Source organism: Myotis yumanensis, unplaced genomic scaffold (assembly GCF_028538775.1).
Source record: "Myotis yumanensis isolate MYYU_CA2020_CCGP unplaced genomic scaffold, mMyoYum1.0.hap1 SCAF_14, whole genome shotgun sequence".
In the NCBI taxonomy this organism is placed as follows: Eukaryota; Metazoa; Chordata; class Mammalia; order Chiroptera; family Vespertilionidae; genus Myotis; species Myotis yumanensis.
Genome location: NW_027223765.1, coordinates 33,127,021 through 33,143,209, shown reverse-complemented (window position 1 = coordinate 33,143,209; position 16,189 = coordinate 33,127,021). Strand labels below are relative to the sequence as shown.

Sequence of the window (16,189 nt, the reverse complement as noted above, 5' to 3'; positions counted from 1 at the left end):
ATAAAAAAACTTCATCTTCATACTACTCTTACAGTCATAGCTTATTTAAGTATGTACAACCATCTGACTTCTCCATTATATCTTCTATGATAGCTGTGTCTGATCATTTACATGAGATACACATTACTTTATAATAAACTGCTTTCCGTTTGCTTCTCTTGCATATACTTATTGTACTATATTGATTTTTAAAATGTATTTGTGTTTGAGTAGTTATATTCCCAATGAGTATTATTTTGGTATAGTGAATGGGTCATTAAAAATACTGCAATAAAAAGGAGGCACTGGTTCCAAAGGAACCAAAAACCCCTAAAAGAGTCACACAATGTGTATTCAATAAATGCTTGCTGAATAAACTACTGACCTAATCAATGGCCCAGCTACTTCTTGCATATAAGGCTATATGATTGCTAAAAATCTGTTTAAAAAACAAAAGCAAAAAAAAAAAGAATAAAAATTTTTTAAAAAGCAAAAACTTTGAAGATACAATTAAACCCAGATAGCTTTCTATTCAGCAATTCTATTTTTAGTCTAGAGAAATACACTCACAAGTAAGCCCAAGGAGGCATCATATACAATTCATGTTCAAGAAAATTTGGAAAACTTAAACGTTTAGACAAGGGGTCCTCAAACTATGGCCCGCAGGCCACATGCAAATACAAATATTGTATTTGTTCCCATTTTGTTTTTTTACTTTAAAATAAGATATGTGCAGTGTGCATAGAAATTTGTTCATAGTTTTTTTTTAAATTATAGTCCGGCCCTCCAATGGTCTGAGGGACAGTGAACTGGCCCCCCCTGCTTAAAAAGTTTGAGGACCCCTGGTTTAGACCATCATATTTAGTGTGATTTTTAAAAATTTTATGTTAAATTTAAAAACCTATATATTTCTATAGTTACATATACAAGAGCATAAATACTTAGGAAGGTGACACATCAAACTTAAAGTAAAAAAATTTCTAAGAATTGTTACCATACAAACCAGTTCTCTGATCACACTATGATTAAAGTTAAAAAAATTAAAAGAAAATTATAAATATAAAATCTAGTTATAAAACTTCCAGAGAAAACCAGGAGAAAATCTTTGTGACATTAGGTTATGTAAAGATGTAAAAATATGACATCAAAAGCATGATTCATAAAATAAAAAATTGATAAAGTAAACTTCACCAAAATAGAAAAAAATCTGCTCTTCAAAAATACTGTTTAGAGAATGAAAAGATAAGTCACAGATTGGGAGAAAACATTTGGAAACCATATATCTCATGTATCCAGAATATATAAAGAATTCTCAAAACTCAGTAAGAAAGCAAACACCTCACAAATGAAAGAACAGAAGAAATCTCCAGAAAAAGAACTAAGTGAAATGGAAGCAAGCAAACTACTAGATACAGAGTTCAAAATAATTATTATAAGGATGCTCACGGATCTTAATGATAACTTCAAGGATCTTAGTGAGAATTTCAAGGAAATTAGTGAGAACATCAGAGACATGAAAAAGGACCAGTAAGAAATGAAGGATACACAGAGGAGAAGGGGAAGGAGAAGGAAGGGTGGGGGGGAAGAGGGGGAAGGATAAAAAATATCAACACTAAAATTGCAATAAATATCTATCTATCAACAACTGAATCTAAAAAACAAAATAAATGAACAAGGAATCTAATGAACAAAATAAATTGATGACTAAAATAGAACCAGAGGCATGGAAATATGGAATAGACTGATGAATCTCAGAGGGAAGGGGCGGGGGCAGGGGAAGGGAGCTGGAAGAGATTAACCAAAGAATTTATATGCATTACCTATGACACAAACAATAGGGTGGTGAAGGCCTGGGGTGAAGTGGGAGCCAGGTGACAGGGGACAAGGGGGGGGAAAGGGGAACATCTGTAAAACATAACCAAGGAAGTAAAAGAGCTGTACACTGAAAACTACAAAACACTGCTGAAAAAAATTAAAGACATAAATAAATGGAAAAACATCCTGTGTTCATGGATTGGAAGATTTAATATTTTAAAGATGTCAACATCGCATAAAGCTATGTACAGATTCAATGTAATCTGTATTAAAATGCCAACAATGTTGTTTTATAAAATAGAAAAATCCATCCTAACCTTTATATGGAATCTCAAGGGACCCAAACTGCTAAAACTTGCTCCAAAGCTACAGCAATCAAATCACTGTGGTAGAGAGATAAAGGCAGAAATATAGACCAATGTAATAGAATAGAAAGCTCAGAACCTTAAGGATATTATGCAAGTAAAATAAGCTAGTTGGAAAAAAAACACAAGTTCTATATGATTCCATTTATATGAGGTATAAAAGTAGTCAAAGTCATAGAAAGTAGAATGGTGGTTGTCAAGGGCTAGGGACCGGGAAATGGAGAATTGTTGTTTAATAAATATAGTTTCAGTTTTACAAAATAAAAAGGTTATGGAGATCCATTGCACAACAATATGAGTATAATTAACACTATTGAACTGCATATTTAAAAATGATTAAGCCCTAGCCCTGACTGGTTTGGCTCAATGGATAGAGCGTCGGCCTACGGACTGAAGGGTCCCGGGTTCGATTCTGGTCAAGGGCATGTACCTTGGTTGCAGGCGCATCCCCAGTGCGGGGTGTGCGGGAGGCAGCTGATTGTTATTTCTGACTCTCTCTCCCTTCCTCTCTGTAAAAAATCAATAAAATATATTTTTAAAAAATGATTACGCCCTGGCCGGTGTGATTCAATGGTTAGAGCATTGGACTGCTCACTGAAGGGTCTTGGGTTCAATTCCCAGTCAAGGGCAGGTACTTGGGTTGCAGGTTCAATCCCAGTCCTGGTGGGGTGCATGCAGGAGGCAACTAATCAGTATGTCTCTCTCACATCGATATTTCTCCCTCCTTCCCTTCCACTCTGTCTATAAATCAATGGAAAACATATCCTCGGGTGAGGATTAGCAACAATAAAAACACACACACACACACACACACACACACCAAGAACCAGGAAATAGTAAGTGTTGGTATGGAAAATAGTATGGCAGTTCCTAAAAAAATTTAACATAAAATTACCATATGATCCAGCAATTCCACTTCTGGGTGTATACCCAAAAGAATGGAAAGAATGAAATTTAAAAGGTATTTGTGCCCTGACTGGTTTGGCTCAGTGGATGGAGCGTCGGCCTGCGGACTGAAGGGTCCCAGGTTCGATTCCGGTCAAGGGCATGTGCCTTGGTTGTGGGCACGTGCCTAGTGGGGAGTGTGCAGGAGGCAGCTGATTGATGTATCTGACTCTCTATCCCTCTCCCTTCCTCTCTGTAAAAGGTCAACAAAATATATTTAAAAAAAAATAAAAGGCCGAAACCGGTTTGGCTCAGTGAATAGAGCGTCGGCCTGCGGACTGAAAGGTCCCGGGTTCGATTCCGGTCAAGGGCATGTACCTGGGTTGCGGGCACATCCCCAGTGGGGGATGTGCAGGAGGCAGCTGATCGATGTTTCTCTCTCATCGATGTTTCTGACTCTCTATCTCTCTCCCTTCCTCTCTGTGGAAAATCAATAAAATATATTTAAAAAAAAAAAAAAGGTATTTGTACACCCATATACATAACAGCATTTTTCCTTTTTTTTTTAAGAGAAAAAAGAGGAATGGGGGGAGAGAGAGAGAAACATCAGTGGGGTGCCTCCTGCATGCTCCCTGATCCAGGATGGCGCTCCCGACCTGGGCATGTGCCCTGACCAGGAATTGAACCAATGACCTTTCCGTGCATGGGACAATGCTCAACCAACTGAGCCACACTGGCCAGGGCTGTCACAGCATTTTTTGCAAAAGAATCAAGAGGTTAACGCAACCCAGGTGTCCATGGATGGATAAACTGATAAACAAAATGTGGTATACAGATACAATGGAATATTTTTCAGTCTTAAAAGGTAAGAAAATTCTGATATACATTACAATGTGGGTCAACCTTGAGAACATTATGCTAAGTCTGTCACAAAATGACAAATATTCTATAATTCCATTTATATGAGGTACCTAGAGTAGTCAAATTAAGGAAGTAAAAATAGTGGTTGCCAATGGCTGGAGGGAGAGGAAATGAGAGTTAGTGTTTAAAGGATACAGAGTTTCAGTTTGGGAAGATGAAAAAGTTCTGAAGATGGATGGTGGTGATTGCAAAATAATGTGAGTGTAACTAATGCCATATGTGAACTGCACATTTAAAAATGGTTATAATGATAAAATTACAGTTTATACAATAAAAAACAACAACTCCCACCTGGCCAGGTAGCTCAGTTGGTTAGAGCATTGTCCCAATACGTCAAGGTTGCGGATTCAACCCTCGGTCAAGGGCATATACAAAAGTCAACCAATGAAGGCATAAATAAGTGGAACAAATTGATGTTTCTTTCTCTCTTCCCCTTCCTCTCTTTCTAAAATCAACTAAAAGAACAAACAAAAAACTCTCTCCCAAAAAAAGACAATGTCTTACACTGATTTAAAAAACAAAACAGAGTAAGAATATTTTTATAAATAAAAAGTTAAATACCAGAAGAGATCAATTTAGAGTGGGAGACTTGGGGATAAAAAGAGGGTGGGGTGGTTCAGGAGCTTGTTTCTCTAATTCAAGCCAAACATAGTATTGGCCAACTTTTAAATCTATGTATACTTTGACAAGAAAATGAAAATCTGAATGTCCAGTTTGTAAGAGGGCAGAATAATAAAATTTAACGCAATGAGTTACATCTTTCCAGAATACTGGAAACTTGAAACCTGAGCGACGACTTTGGTTTCTCTCGCTTAAGGATGTAGCCTTGCCAATACTGAGTTTTGTTCAGGAACTGAAAAAGCCCTATGTTTTTAAATATTCCCTTATATGGAACATTAAGTTTTATGCAATGGTGATGCAAGCCCTGATGATAAAAAGAGTAATGGGGTTGTAAGAATTTGGCTATTTTCTCAGTGATGACAGAACCTTCCTGTTCAAAGAACATCTGATGGCTTTGAGCCCCTTAGACAGCCCAGGGACCAGGGACTAATCTTGCCAAGATATGTAAAGCCATCTCACTTCCATTGTGGAAAAATAAAAGGCAACTTATACTTTGGGTCTATGAGTGGTCTCTTTCTGCCAATCTGTAAGTGACTCAAAGTGCTCCAACTCTTAATCCTAAATTTCTCCTGACTCAAAACATTTTATAGAGTTGAATAGTATCTTTACTTCATTTAGGCAATGACAAAGAAATACAGTTTATATGTACTTGTCTGTGTGTGTCTGTTTTAAATTTCCAGTGAGAGAGGGAAATCTTAAATGTTTAAAGAATACTGAAGCCCTTTACAAAATTTATTTCATTTATGTAAAGCAAAATTCTACTGTTAGATATGATCAATCTCCCACTGCTTTAATTACAAATTCTCATCTGTCAACTATCCTTTAAAAAAAAAACTAACCATATTGTTCTTTATCTATAGTCAATTCCACAGTGCATAGATTTAGCAGAACCCCGAATTCGATACTTCTGGTACTCCGTGATCATGGAAAGAATCAATTAATTTTTTTAAAAATAAGAGTGCTATTGACTCTTACAAAGTGTTACAATAAAAATCTGGAAAATGAAGGTATAAAGACAATTGTGAAAATCCAGAAAACTAATTATACTATTAGCATTAAGGATATTTTAAAAAATTGACTTATTGTATATTGGTTAAAAGCTGGGCTCTGAAGTCACTCAGATAAGTGTTTGAAACCTGGCAAAATAAATCTCTCAGTTTCTTCTTATTTAAAGTGGGGAAAATAATAATACTTTCCTTATAGTGTTAGTGGAAGTATTAAATGAGAAAATGAGCTTAGCACAATACCTGGCATACTGTATCATATAGCACATGGCATATAACTATAGTTAAACAATAGATATATTTACAAAGTTGAAATCAGACTGAACAGGGGTGGGAAAAAGTAGAGTTGTATGTGAAATGTATTATTCATTATAATTTTATTTATTTGTATTATTTCCATATGACTGTAAATCTGCTTTTGCTCACCCCTTATGTACAGCCACATACTGCACAACAACATTTAAGTCAACAATGGGCCATATATACAATGGTGGTCCAATATAATTATAGTGGAGCTGAAAAATTCCTATTGCTTAGTGACTGTATTATTCACGTTTGTGGGGATACTGGTGAAAACAAAGCTACTGTGCTGCCAGTTGAATAAAAATTTAGCACACACAATTTATACAGTATACTAGTGGCCCAGTGCACAAATTTGTGCACATTGAAAGGAAATTAATTAGAAGAAATATTTTAATATCACTATTCATCCTTTATAATAGAAGTGTCAACCAAATTCATGATCAACAATGACAGATTGAAACACACATGTATGACTGGCACCAGTGAGAGCTGCCCGAATCAACTTAGCCTTTTATATATACACTAGAGGCCCAGTGCAAGAAATTCATGCACTTGTGGGGGTGGGGGGGGTCCCTCTCCCTCAGCCCGGCCTGCACATTCTTGCAGTCCAGGAGCCCTCGGGGGATATCTGAGTGGGGCTAAGGCAGTCGGACATCCTTAGCGCTACTGCGGAGATAGGAGAGGCTCCCACCACCACCGCTGTGCTCACCAGCCATGAGCCCAGCTCAGGGCTTCTGGCTGAACAGCACTCCTGTGGGAGCGCACTGACCACCAGGGGGCAGCTCCTGCATTGAGCGTCTGCCCCCTGGTGGTCAGTGAGCTTCATAGTGACTGGTTGTTCTGCCTTTCAGTCAATTTGCATATTAGCTTTTTATTATATAGGATATAAACTTGCTTAATTAGACCTGCTTTCTGATTTAGCTAAACTTTTTCCAGCCCAGTGAAGCACCACAACTTCTCTTTCAGGTAACTGAGCAACATAGCAGTAAATATCAATACGAAGCAGATTATTATTGTAGATCATGAAGGGAGAACAAAGGGTAAAATATTTAACTGCAGCAGTGTTAGACTATATTCTGCGCAGTGAGAAAACTTGAAGTCATTTTCAAGGTCCACCATTTCTTCTTTTCAGTGGGGTCAAGTTTCTAAACTTTCTAAATCTCCATTTTCTGGCTAATGAAAAGAAAATAGAATTCTACCGAGTCTCCTATCTACCTACTCCAGGACTTCTGTGAGGATCAAATGAGATGAGGCACGGGAAAATGTTTCACAAATATTTGGTTGAATTGTAAAATGTTTGCACCTGGCTATAAAGCAAGTCGTGTTCCTGGGCTGAAGAAGCTCCAAGGAGGCTAGTCGCGAGGGAGAGGAAGCCAGGTGTTGCTACATAACATCATTACCCGGCACCCACAGCCACGTTTCTGGGCTGCGCTTGGCTGTGGGCCACATTTTGCACCATGGGGTCTTGGCAGCTTTGGCTGCGATTTGGTGGGGTGTCGCTCCGGGGTGGTGGCAGGGCCTGTGTCCCACTTGGGGGAAGCCAAGTGTTGCTTTATGGGTGCCAGGTCCACGGTGACGTTTCTCTGTAAATGGCCAGTGCATGTCACAGCAGCTCCTGGGTTGAATGTCTGCCCCCTGGTGGTCAGTGTGCGTCATAGCGACTGGTTGGATGAACACTTAGCATATTAGCCTTTTATATATATAGATAATACCTGATAATGATAATAAGCAACTGTTAATGGTTTATATATTTACTATACTATACTATACTTAATTTACATATATACATATATATATTTATTGATTTCCGGGAGGAAGGAAGAGAGATAGAAATATCAATGATGAGAGAGAATCATTGATCGGCTGCCTCCTACATGCCCTCTACTGGGGATCAAGCCTGCAACCCGGGCCCTTGACCAGAATCGAACCTGGGACCTTTCAGTTTGCAGGCAGACGCTCTACCCACTGAGCCAAACCAGCTAGGGCTATACTATACTTTTTTTATACTATACTTTTTATCATTATTTTAGAGTATACTGTGTTTTTGGTTGTTGTTAATCCTCATTTGATATTTTTTCCATTGCTTTTCAGAGAGAGTGAAAGGGATGAAGGGAGGGGAGAGAGAGAAAAAGAGAAACGTTGATGTGAGAGAGACATATCTACCAGCTGCCTCCAGTATGCGCCAAAGGGCAAGAGCGAACTTGCAACCCAGGCACATGCCCTTGACCGGGAATTGAACAAGAGACCCTTCAGTGCGCAGGCCAGTGTTCTTACCACTTAGCACCTGGCCAGGGCTAGACTGTACTCTTTACTTCAGCCTCATACACCTCATGTTTACCGTATCTCTTGATTGCATCATTTTCTTTTGTTTGATTCAATTTTATGTTGTTTTGTACAGTAACATGATGTATAGACTTGTGGTCTAGGAGCAATAGGCTATACCAGCAATTTTCAGCCTGTGTGCCATGAGAAGTTTTAAACATGCAATAACTGACTATTTAGTCAAGGGCACTAACTTCTTTTCCTTTAGATTGTCAAATAAAAAAATGACAACAGCCAACGCAATAGCCATCGGGTGTGAATGAATCAAAATTATATCTGTTTGTGTTTTTTTTGCCAGATCAGCAAAATATATATTTTTTGGTGTGCCACAGAATTTTAGTAATTAGTAATTAGTTTATGTGCCATGAGATGAAAAAGGTTGAAAAATGCTGACCTACACCACATAGTAAGTTGGCTATACCACCTAGGTTTATATAGGTACATTCTATAATCTTTGTACAACAAAATTGCTTAACAATGAATTTCTTAGAACATATCCCCATTGTTAAGTGGCACGTGATTGTAGCTTCAAAGTTATTAAGCTCAAAATTTCAAAGAACACACACATATACTTATCCCTCAAAATAATAGCAAGGAAATTTAAGGAATATTTTAAGTAGGAAGATTGCTTTTGCACTCCTATTAAGAATGCCTTCTCTTATTTTGGAAATCTCCTAAAACTGCACTGGGTAACATTAACAACCTAAAATTGCCATGGGTAACAATAGTTGCACTAAGTTAATACTATATAAAACTCCATTTCCTGAAGGAAATAAGGTACCTGACCAAAAATTTTAGGTAGCAAACTTTCTGAATACATACACAAAATATATTAATGTATAAGTTACTACAGGTTACTAAACTTTTCCCCTAAAGAATTAATGATGACCTTTTTACAGCAGTGATCCACAACTAATCTCCAAATCAGCCTAAATTGGAAACTGTATTAAATGCAAAATAACCCTAAATATTTGAAAAAACACACAATGGTTTTCAAGAAAATTATTCCTATCAGAAAATAAAGCAACAAATAACCACAAGCATTTTGATAGTTGATAGGCCTTTCAAAAATATAATACTAAAAAATGTGTGAAATCCATCTATTATCATAGTTAGTTAATATTAATCATTATTTGTTGGAGGAAGGGAATGATTAGTTACACTGTTGCCTTAAAGTTCATGGTTGATCTAAAATCTGAAAAATCTGCTCACTACTTTTATTGGTTTAAACAGGTATGTGTGCACTTAGTTTTTATTTTTAAAAATCCTTTCTTTAAATGCACTTTTGAAAAATTTGCATTTTTACCCTAGAAATATGAGTACTCATTCAAAAATATAAATCTGAATCCTTCTAATGGCTCCTAGTTGTAATATGATGCATGGTTTATTGGAAGAAGTGAAACAGAACTGAATCAGTGTGCCCTTAGCCAATTACTTGCCTTTGAGCCTTGCTTTCCTCACTTATGAAATGGGAATAATGATTGTCCTAAACTCATATGGTTGTGATGATTGAAGACTATTCATAGGACCTGGTACCAAGTGAAAAGATCTGGCCCTATTTCCCTTTTTTACACCTCAAGTTGCCTGAACATACCTAGCTATTTCATGACTTTTTATAGGTTTCTGACTTCTACCACCCCACTTCCTTGGGTCCGTCTGACAAATGTTTACTTGTCAGTCAAGAAGACCCACTTCCAGGATCACCTTCCTCCCATGGAACTGTACTTCTCACCCTGCTTTATAATTACTTTTTAACCCATTCCTGAGAATGCTAAAGGAAGGACCAATGGCTCAGTCATCTCCATATTTCTCAGCACTAAGCAAAATCTCCAGTACATGGTAGATGGTCAATAATGACTGCAGAATGCACATAATTGGGTTTTCCACCATACTATGATATTAGCAAAGTGCCAAATGTGAAATGAACTAAGACAGAACCTTGGAGTTAAAGCTGTACCCACATGTTTGATAAGCATCAGATTCTTTTAGTTTTCAAGGTGAAATTTTTTAAAGTCACCTACTGTATGCAGCTAGGCCACCCTATTCATGCAAAAGAATAGTAGGAGTAAATGTTCTTGTCATTTTCATTTTTTCTTCCATGGCAGCATCATCCTGCTTTGGATTTAGATTACATCCTGACTTCATTGGGACTGTTTTCAAACAACAGAGCACACTGATGTACTTTCCTATCAAAAGCAAGGGTGCCAGCTATTGTGCTAGCCCCTGTCACTCACCTCAGCCACCTGCTGGGTCCCCACTCTGTGCTGAACCAGCCCCTCCATATTTGTAGCCATGGTGAAGCAAGATCATTAGAGAACCTGTTTGGAAAGATGCAGCAACTTCTATCAGGTGGGGAGAAACCAGGCTACTTGAAAAATATCAGCAATCAAAATTCATCTTTGGTAATGTTTTGTACAGATTTTCCCCTCTATAGAAAACAAGGCTAAGCATATCTGGATATGCTGCACCAAATTCTTCAATGACAGGTACCAAATTTAATTAGCATAAACAATATTATCAAAGTGTCAAATGTGGAATGAACTAAGACAGAACCTTGGAGTTAAAGCTGTACTTTCAATTTGGAAACAAGACTTCCCTTGGTAAATATAGACAAAGATGGATTTGGAACTTTAATTATCAGGTCTCTTGGGTTGTAACAGCTTGGTTCACCTCTCAGGGAGGTGGGAATCATACCTTTTTATTTAGCTCCCTGCAACATTATGCTGAATAAGAAAGTGGCTATCTGAGAAAGGCGTGGTCAACTTTGAATACAGATCAGTAGATTGCTATCATCAACTATACTTGTTACTATTGGCAGTGTGAGAACCCTACCCAGGTGCTAACACACTTCACTCTTAAGTGAAAAGGCAAATACTATCATTAACAAAGAAAAAAGTAAGTAGACTGCATTACTAAAGTGGGCTAAGAACATGGTACCCATACATTTATCATTTATATTTTAAGTCTTCATTAAATTAGAAAAACAAGACAATTCAGCTTCCTATTAATAGAATAACAACAACAGTGTGATCATTTGTAAAAATTGAGGAAGATCATCTAAAGACCAAAAATTGTGCTAGTCTCCTGGGCCAGGATCATTTGAGTACTAGCATTTTTGATGTAACAGACCTCCTGGTCTCTTCAGGTCATAAAACATAGCTACCATGAATAGTTCTTAAACCCATGCCATTAGAATACTCTACCACAAAGAATTCAGGATAAAGAAATTCCACTTTATATCTAATTCCTGGACAAATCAGAAAGACTTCATTATTGACTGCACAGGTCCCATGATTAACAAGAGAACAAAGCTCTGGTATTTATTTCCAGCATTTACATATAAAAACTATATGATACTACTGAATGTATAATATACACAAATGCATACACATTTCATTTGTTTGGCCCTTCCTCAATCACAAATTAGACTACTTCACAATGTAATTTTATAAACACTTTCCTGTAGTTCTTACCTAAAATATTATCCTATATAATAAAAGCCCAGTGACCAAATGGCGGAACCACCAGGGAGCAGACGCTCAATGCAGGTGGTCAGTGCGCTCCCACAGTGGGAGCGCCACTCAGCTAACCGGGGTGAGCGGCACTCCCACAGTGGGAGCAGCCACTCAGAGGGTGGGTCCACAGCTGCCCAGCTGACCGATCCCCACAGGCCATGCCCCCCACCAGTGCATGAATCCTGCACACTGGGCGTCTAAGTAGTACTTATAAGCACTGATCTCTATCAAGCCTTTCCACTCTCTGATGACTTCCTATATCATTCTATCCACTATTAGGTAGTTCCTTCTATGATCATAATTCCCCTTCATATTACTTTATTGCCAACATGGCAATGAGAGAGATAGGTGCATGAAACTGTGATTGATAAATATAAAATAATTGGCCCCTGCCTTCAAGGAGACAACATCCTGTAAGAGCAGGTACTGCACCAACTGCCACAAGGATACCAGGTCACCAGTGTCAGTAATTCATCTTCACATAACAGTACATGATCTGAAATTACAGAGGTAGTGTTTCTGGTTATTTATTCTTTTTAATAAGTAGTTAAGACTTTTAACTTTTGTTTACTTTTCATTGTTTCTAGAAGAAAAATCATAGAGAAACACTCTGATCTTTTCCCCTAGTTATAGTTTAGTTCCAACTAAAAGAAATAGAGAAAAAAACATCATTTCACATGTATCAGAAAAGTTTCTTAACAACTTGACTGTTGTTAAAAACACAATTATTGCATGTGAAAAGTCTAGAGTTTCTTCTTTTTCTATAAAAACAGAGCTCTCAAAAGAACTCTCTAAGGAATAAAGTGGATAAAGATAGCCAATAGGTATTATATAAGAAATAAAATCTAAACATGCAGCTGCAACTATTAATTTTACCACTTTTAGGTGTTACAGGCATTTCTGTTGCTGTTATTAACAGCTGTTTGATGCAAGAAATTTATGAATTTGAATATCAGAAATATCAATTGGGAATATTATTATTTACTATAGAAATAAGAGTACTAGAAAGACATATCTATTGGGTTTCCCTAAAAGAGGTAGCTTAATCCTTCAAGTTTTGAGTTGAAGTGGATTTAATAGATGACTGACGGCCTGATAAAGATGACTTAGTAACTCAGAAAATTGTCTGTAATGACTCACTTGAACACTAAATTTACAGGCCAATCAACCTCACATAGGACTTGGGGGCTCCAAGATACTGCTAACGGCCAGTGATTCTAGATGTTAGGTCACAAAGGAAGATGTAGTAATTAACATGTTTAGTTTAGAAAAGTTAAATATTAATTCTTTATTGATTACATAAATTATAAATATCTTCTGCTATGTAGCACATCTACTTACTTTATGGTGTCTTTTGATGAATAGCAGTTCTTAAATTTAATAAGGCTGAATTTGTCAATATTTTCTTTTATAATTTGTACTTTTATGTTTTATTTATAAAAATCCTATCCTACCTGAAGGTCAAAAGTATAATGTTATGCCCTGGCCGGTGTGGCTCGAGCAGTTGCAGCGGTTCTCAACCTGTGGGTCATGACCCCTTTGGGGGTCGAATGACCCTTTCACAGGGGTCGCCTAAGACCATCTGCATATCAGATATTTACATTACGATTCATAACAGTAGCAAAATTACAGTTATGAAGTAGCAACGAAAATAATTTTATGGTTGGGGGTCACCACAACATGAGGAACTGTATTAAAGGGTCGTGGCATTAGGAAGGTTGAGAACCAGAGTTAGAGCATCATCCCATGCACCGAGGGGTCGTGGATTCAATCCCCAGTCAGGGCACATACCTAGGTTGCAGGTTCAGCCCCTGGTTGGGGCACATGTGGAAGGCACCCGATAGACATTTCTCTCTTTCTCTCTCTCTCTCTCTCTCTCCCTCCCTCCCCCCCTTTCCCCTTCCTCTCTCTCTAAAATCAATAAAAACATATCCTTGGGTGAGGATTTTTTAAAAAGTATAATGTTATGTATTATAAATGTTAAAGAGTTTTGTCCCTCACATTTAAGTCCTCAATCCATCTGCAAATTGATTTTTGAGTTTGATGAGAAGAATCCATTTTTTCCCCCTTGTATGGATAATCAATTTTCCAGGACCATTTCTAAACAACCTATCCTTTTTGCCTACCATATCTCAGGCTATATGTGTGGATGTAATTCTAGGTTCCCTATTCTATTCCACTACTGTTCTACTTATCTTTCTCCATGCCACTACCATTATCTTATTACTGCAGCTTTATAATAAACCTTGCTCTGTTAGGGCAAGTGCATCCCCCCACCCCATTTTGCTCTCTTGCCCATAACCAACTTCCTAGACTATCTCAAACACTCATGACCCGGAGCAGCAACCTTTCTTTATAACTTAAATTCTTACAATTCTTGATCTCACTCTTGGTTTTCTGCCTCCAAAGCAGCTTCAGGCATCATCAACAGCAGTTTTGGAACTGCTTAAAAATGAACAAGGAGGAATGTGCACCTTCTGGAAAAATAAGCAAAGACAAAGAGTGAGAATAACATTGAAAGAGGTATTGAAAGAGAAATTATGAAAAATAAGTGCTTTCAATGAAGATTTAAATCCAGTGAAAGCAGGTGAGAGGGTAATTTCAAAAAATATTTTCCATTTCATCATTTTTGAAAATATGCTAAGTCACAAACCATATTTTATTCTCATATATAAATAAGAAAGAGGGCCTTCTTTCAGGATATCACAATGAGAGACATCAGGGAAAATATTTAACTCAAGTGCATAGGTTAAAAAAAAAAAAAAGATAATGCCAGAGGGTAAGATTCTCACCTGAGAGCTTCTCTTACTGCTACTACAGAAATAGGTAATCCTAAGACAGAAAGACCACACAGTAGGAAGGAAAGGTAGAGCACTTTGACAATGGTTGTCAATTAGGGGGCATCTCCCTAAAACGGGAAGCTCCAGGGAACAGTGTATTGTGCCCACATGTAGTTTGAAAAACCAGTCACTAGCACAATATAATTTTGCATTTGAAGTCTGAAAAAAAAAAGAACAACCTACTGTTTTGATACTACAAACTAGAAAAAAAAAAAACATTTAAAAACAACCTTCTTGGCTGGTGGAGCTAAGCATGGTAATACTGAGAGTAACTGACATTTCCTGAATGATTACTATACACCAGGAACTGTACTTATAAGCACTGTGAACAAAACATTATTTTTCTTGGTACGGAAACTTGAGGTCTTCAAAGGTTGGTCCTTGACCTATTCGGCTCCCTAACCCTTGAAAATTGCTCCCACACACAAATAATGTTCCTGGAAAAGACCAAATAGCTTAAGTAAAAAAAGAAACTGCTACAGAATATTTTTCAACGGTAATTTTAAGCTAATCAAGTTGAACAACTACCAATCCTTTTTAAGCAACTGCTGTGAAATAGTAAATGAACTGACTGCTGAGAATTAACAATGACAATAATAAAAGGAGGAGAAAGTCTTTGTCCTTGAAGAATTTTAGAAGGAAACCAATAAAAGCTATGCAGTGTTAAATGCTACAATGAATATCCAAAGGAAGAAGCATCTCGCTCTGCTTGTGGTAGTTTTATAGGAGAGAAGCTGGGTCTTGAAGAGTAGAAATTCAATAAGCAAAGAGGAGAATGGGGAGAGTTCTAAGCAGAGATGACAGCTCATACAAACTGGTAGGTATGAAAGAGAACGACATATTTGAGGAACAGTAGGAAATCTGGTGCGGGATTATTGGAGAGGTCAGGGGAGGAGAGAGGCTGATACAATAGATAACAGAGAACTATCAGAGGTTTGGCAGAAAAATGAAGTAATCACATCTGGATCTTAAAAAATTCCTTTAGGCAACAATGTGATGATAAAAAAGGAGAGACTACAAATGGAGGGCCAGTTAGAAAGTGGTGGCAACAAAGACTATGAAGTATGAAGGCACAGTCTTAAACTTAATTTGAATGTGAGTTTTTCCTGTATTGCACATGTATGACAACAGGGCACAGTACATAAAAACTATAATACAGACCATAGGATGATGGAAGTAAAACTATTATTGCTTGTCTTTATGCAAGCGTAGGTTTTATAACATATTCTTTCAACTACAATGAGATCAAAGAAGTAGAGAAAACTATGGTGACTTTGAATAAGCTCTTCTAGGCTCACAAAAAGTGTACAGCTGACCAAACTTTGCAACCAAGGTTTCCTTTGTGAAGCAGAGCTACAAACCCCACTGCAGTGAAAGCTGGGCTCTGATTGTGAACACCTAAATACCCAGTAAGTCACCAGGACAGCTCAGCTATGTTCTCCACAGGGGCAGGCTTAGGAGCCAGGGTCTCAAATAACAATAAACAAGCCCTGGGACAAGGAAACTCTGTCTTTATTGATAGGAATGGGTGAGTCTTCCTTTCCCTTCACAATCAACTGATTCACATTATCCATATTTATGTATTGCATGGCCCATAATTATATAACATTCAAAAATAT

General features: G+C 37.5%; 1 protein-coding gene across 8 annotated transcripts in view; it reads right to left on the bottom strand.

The window, feature by feature from the left end:
• The window catches only part of NR2C2 (nuclear receptor subfamily 2 group C member 2), an 83,119-nt gene that overhangs the window by 57,485 nt on the left and 9,445 nt on the right, over positions 1 to 16,189 (bottom strand). For 5 of the 8 annotated variants that reach the window (XR_011473700.1, XM_070433559.1, XM_070433558.1 and 2 more), the window contains exon 2: positions 10,450 to 10,533. The exons of 2 other annotated variants lie outside the window; for them this stretch is intronic. Coding sequence is in view for 5 of the 6 variants with exons in the window: in XM_070433559.1 (XP_070289660.1) it covers positions 10,450 to 10,509 (60 nt within the window). In the remaining variant the exon portion in view is untranslated. Of the gene's footprint in view, positions 1 to 10,449; positions 10,534 to 14,102; positions 14,126 to 16,189 lie in introns of those variants that run through there. One more of the 8 variants, XM_070433560.1, reaches the window with a different exon arrangement.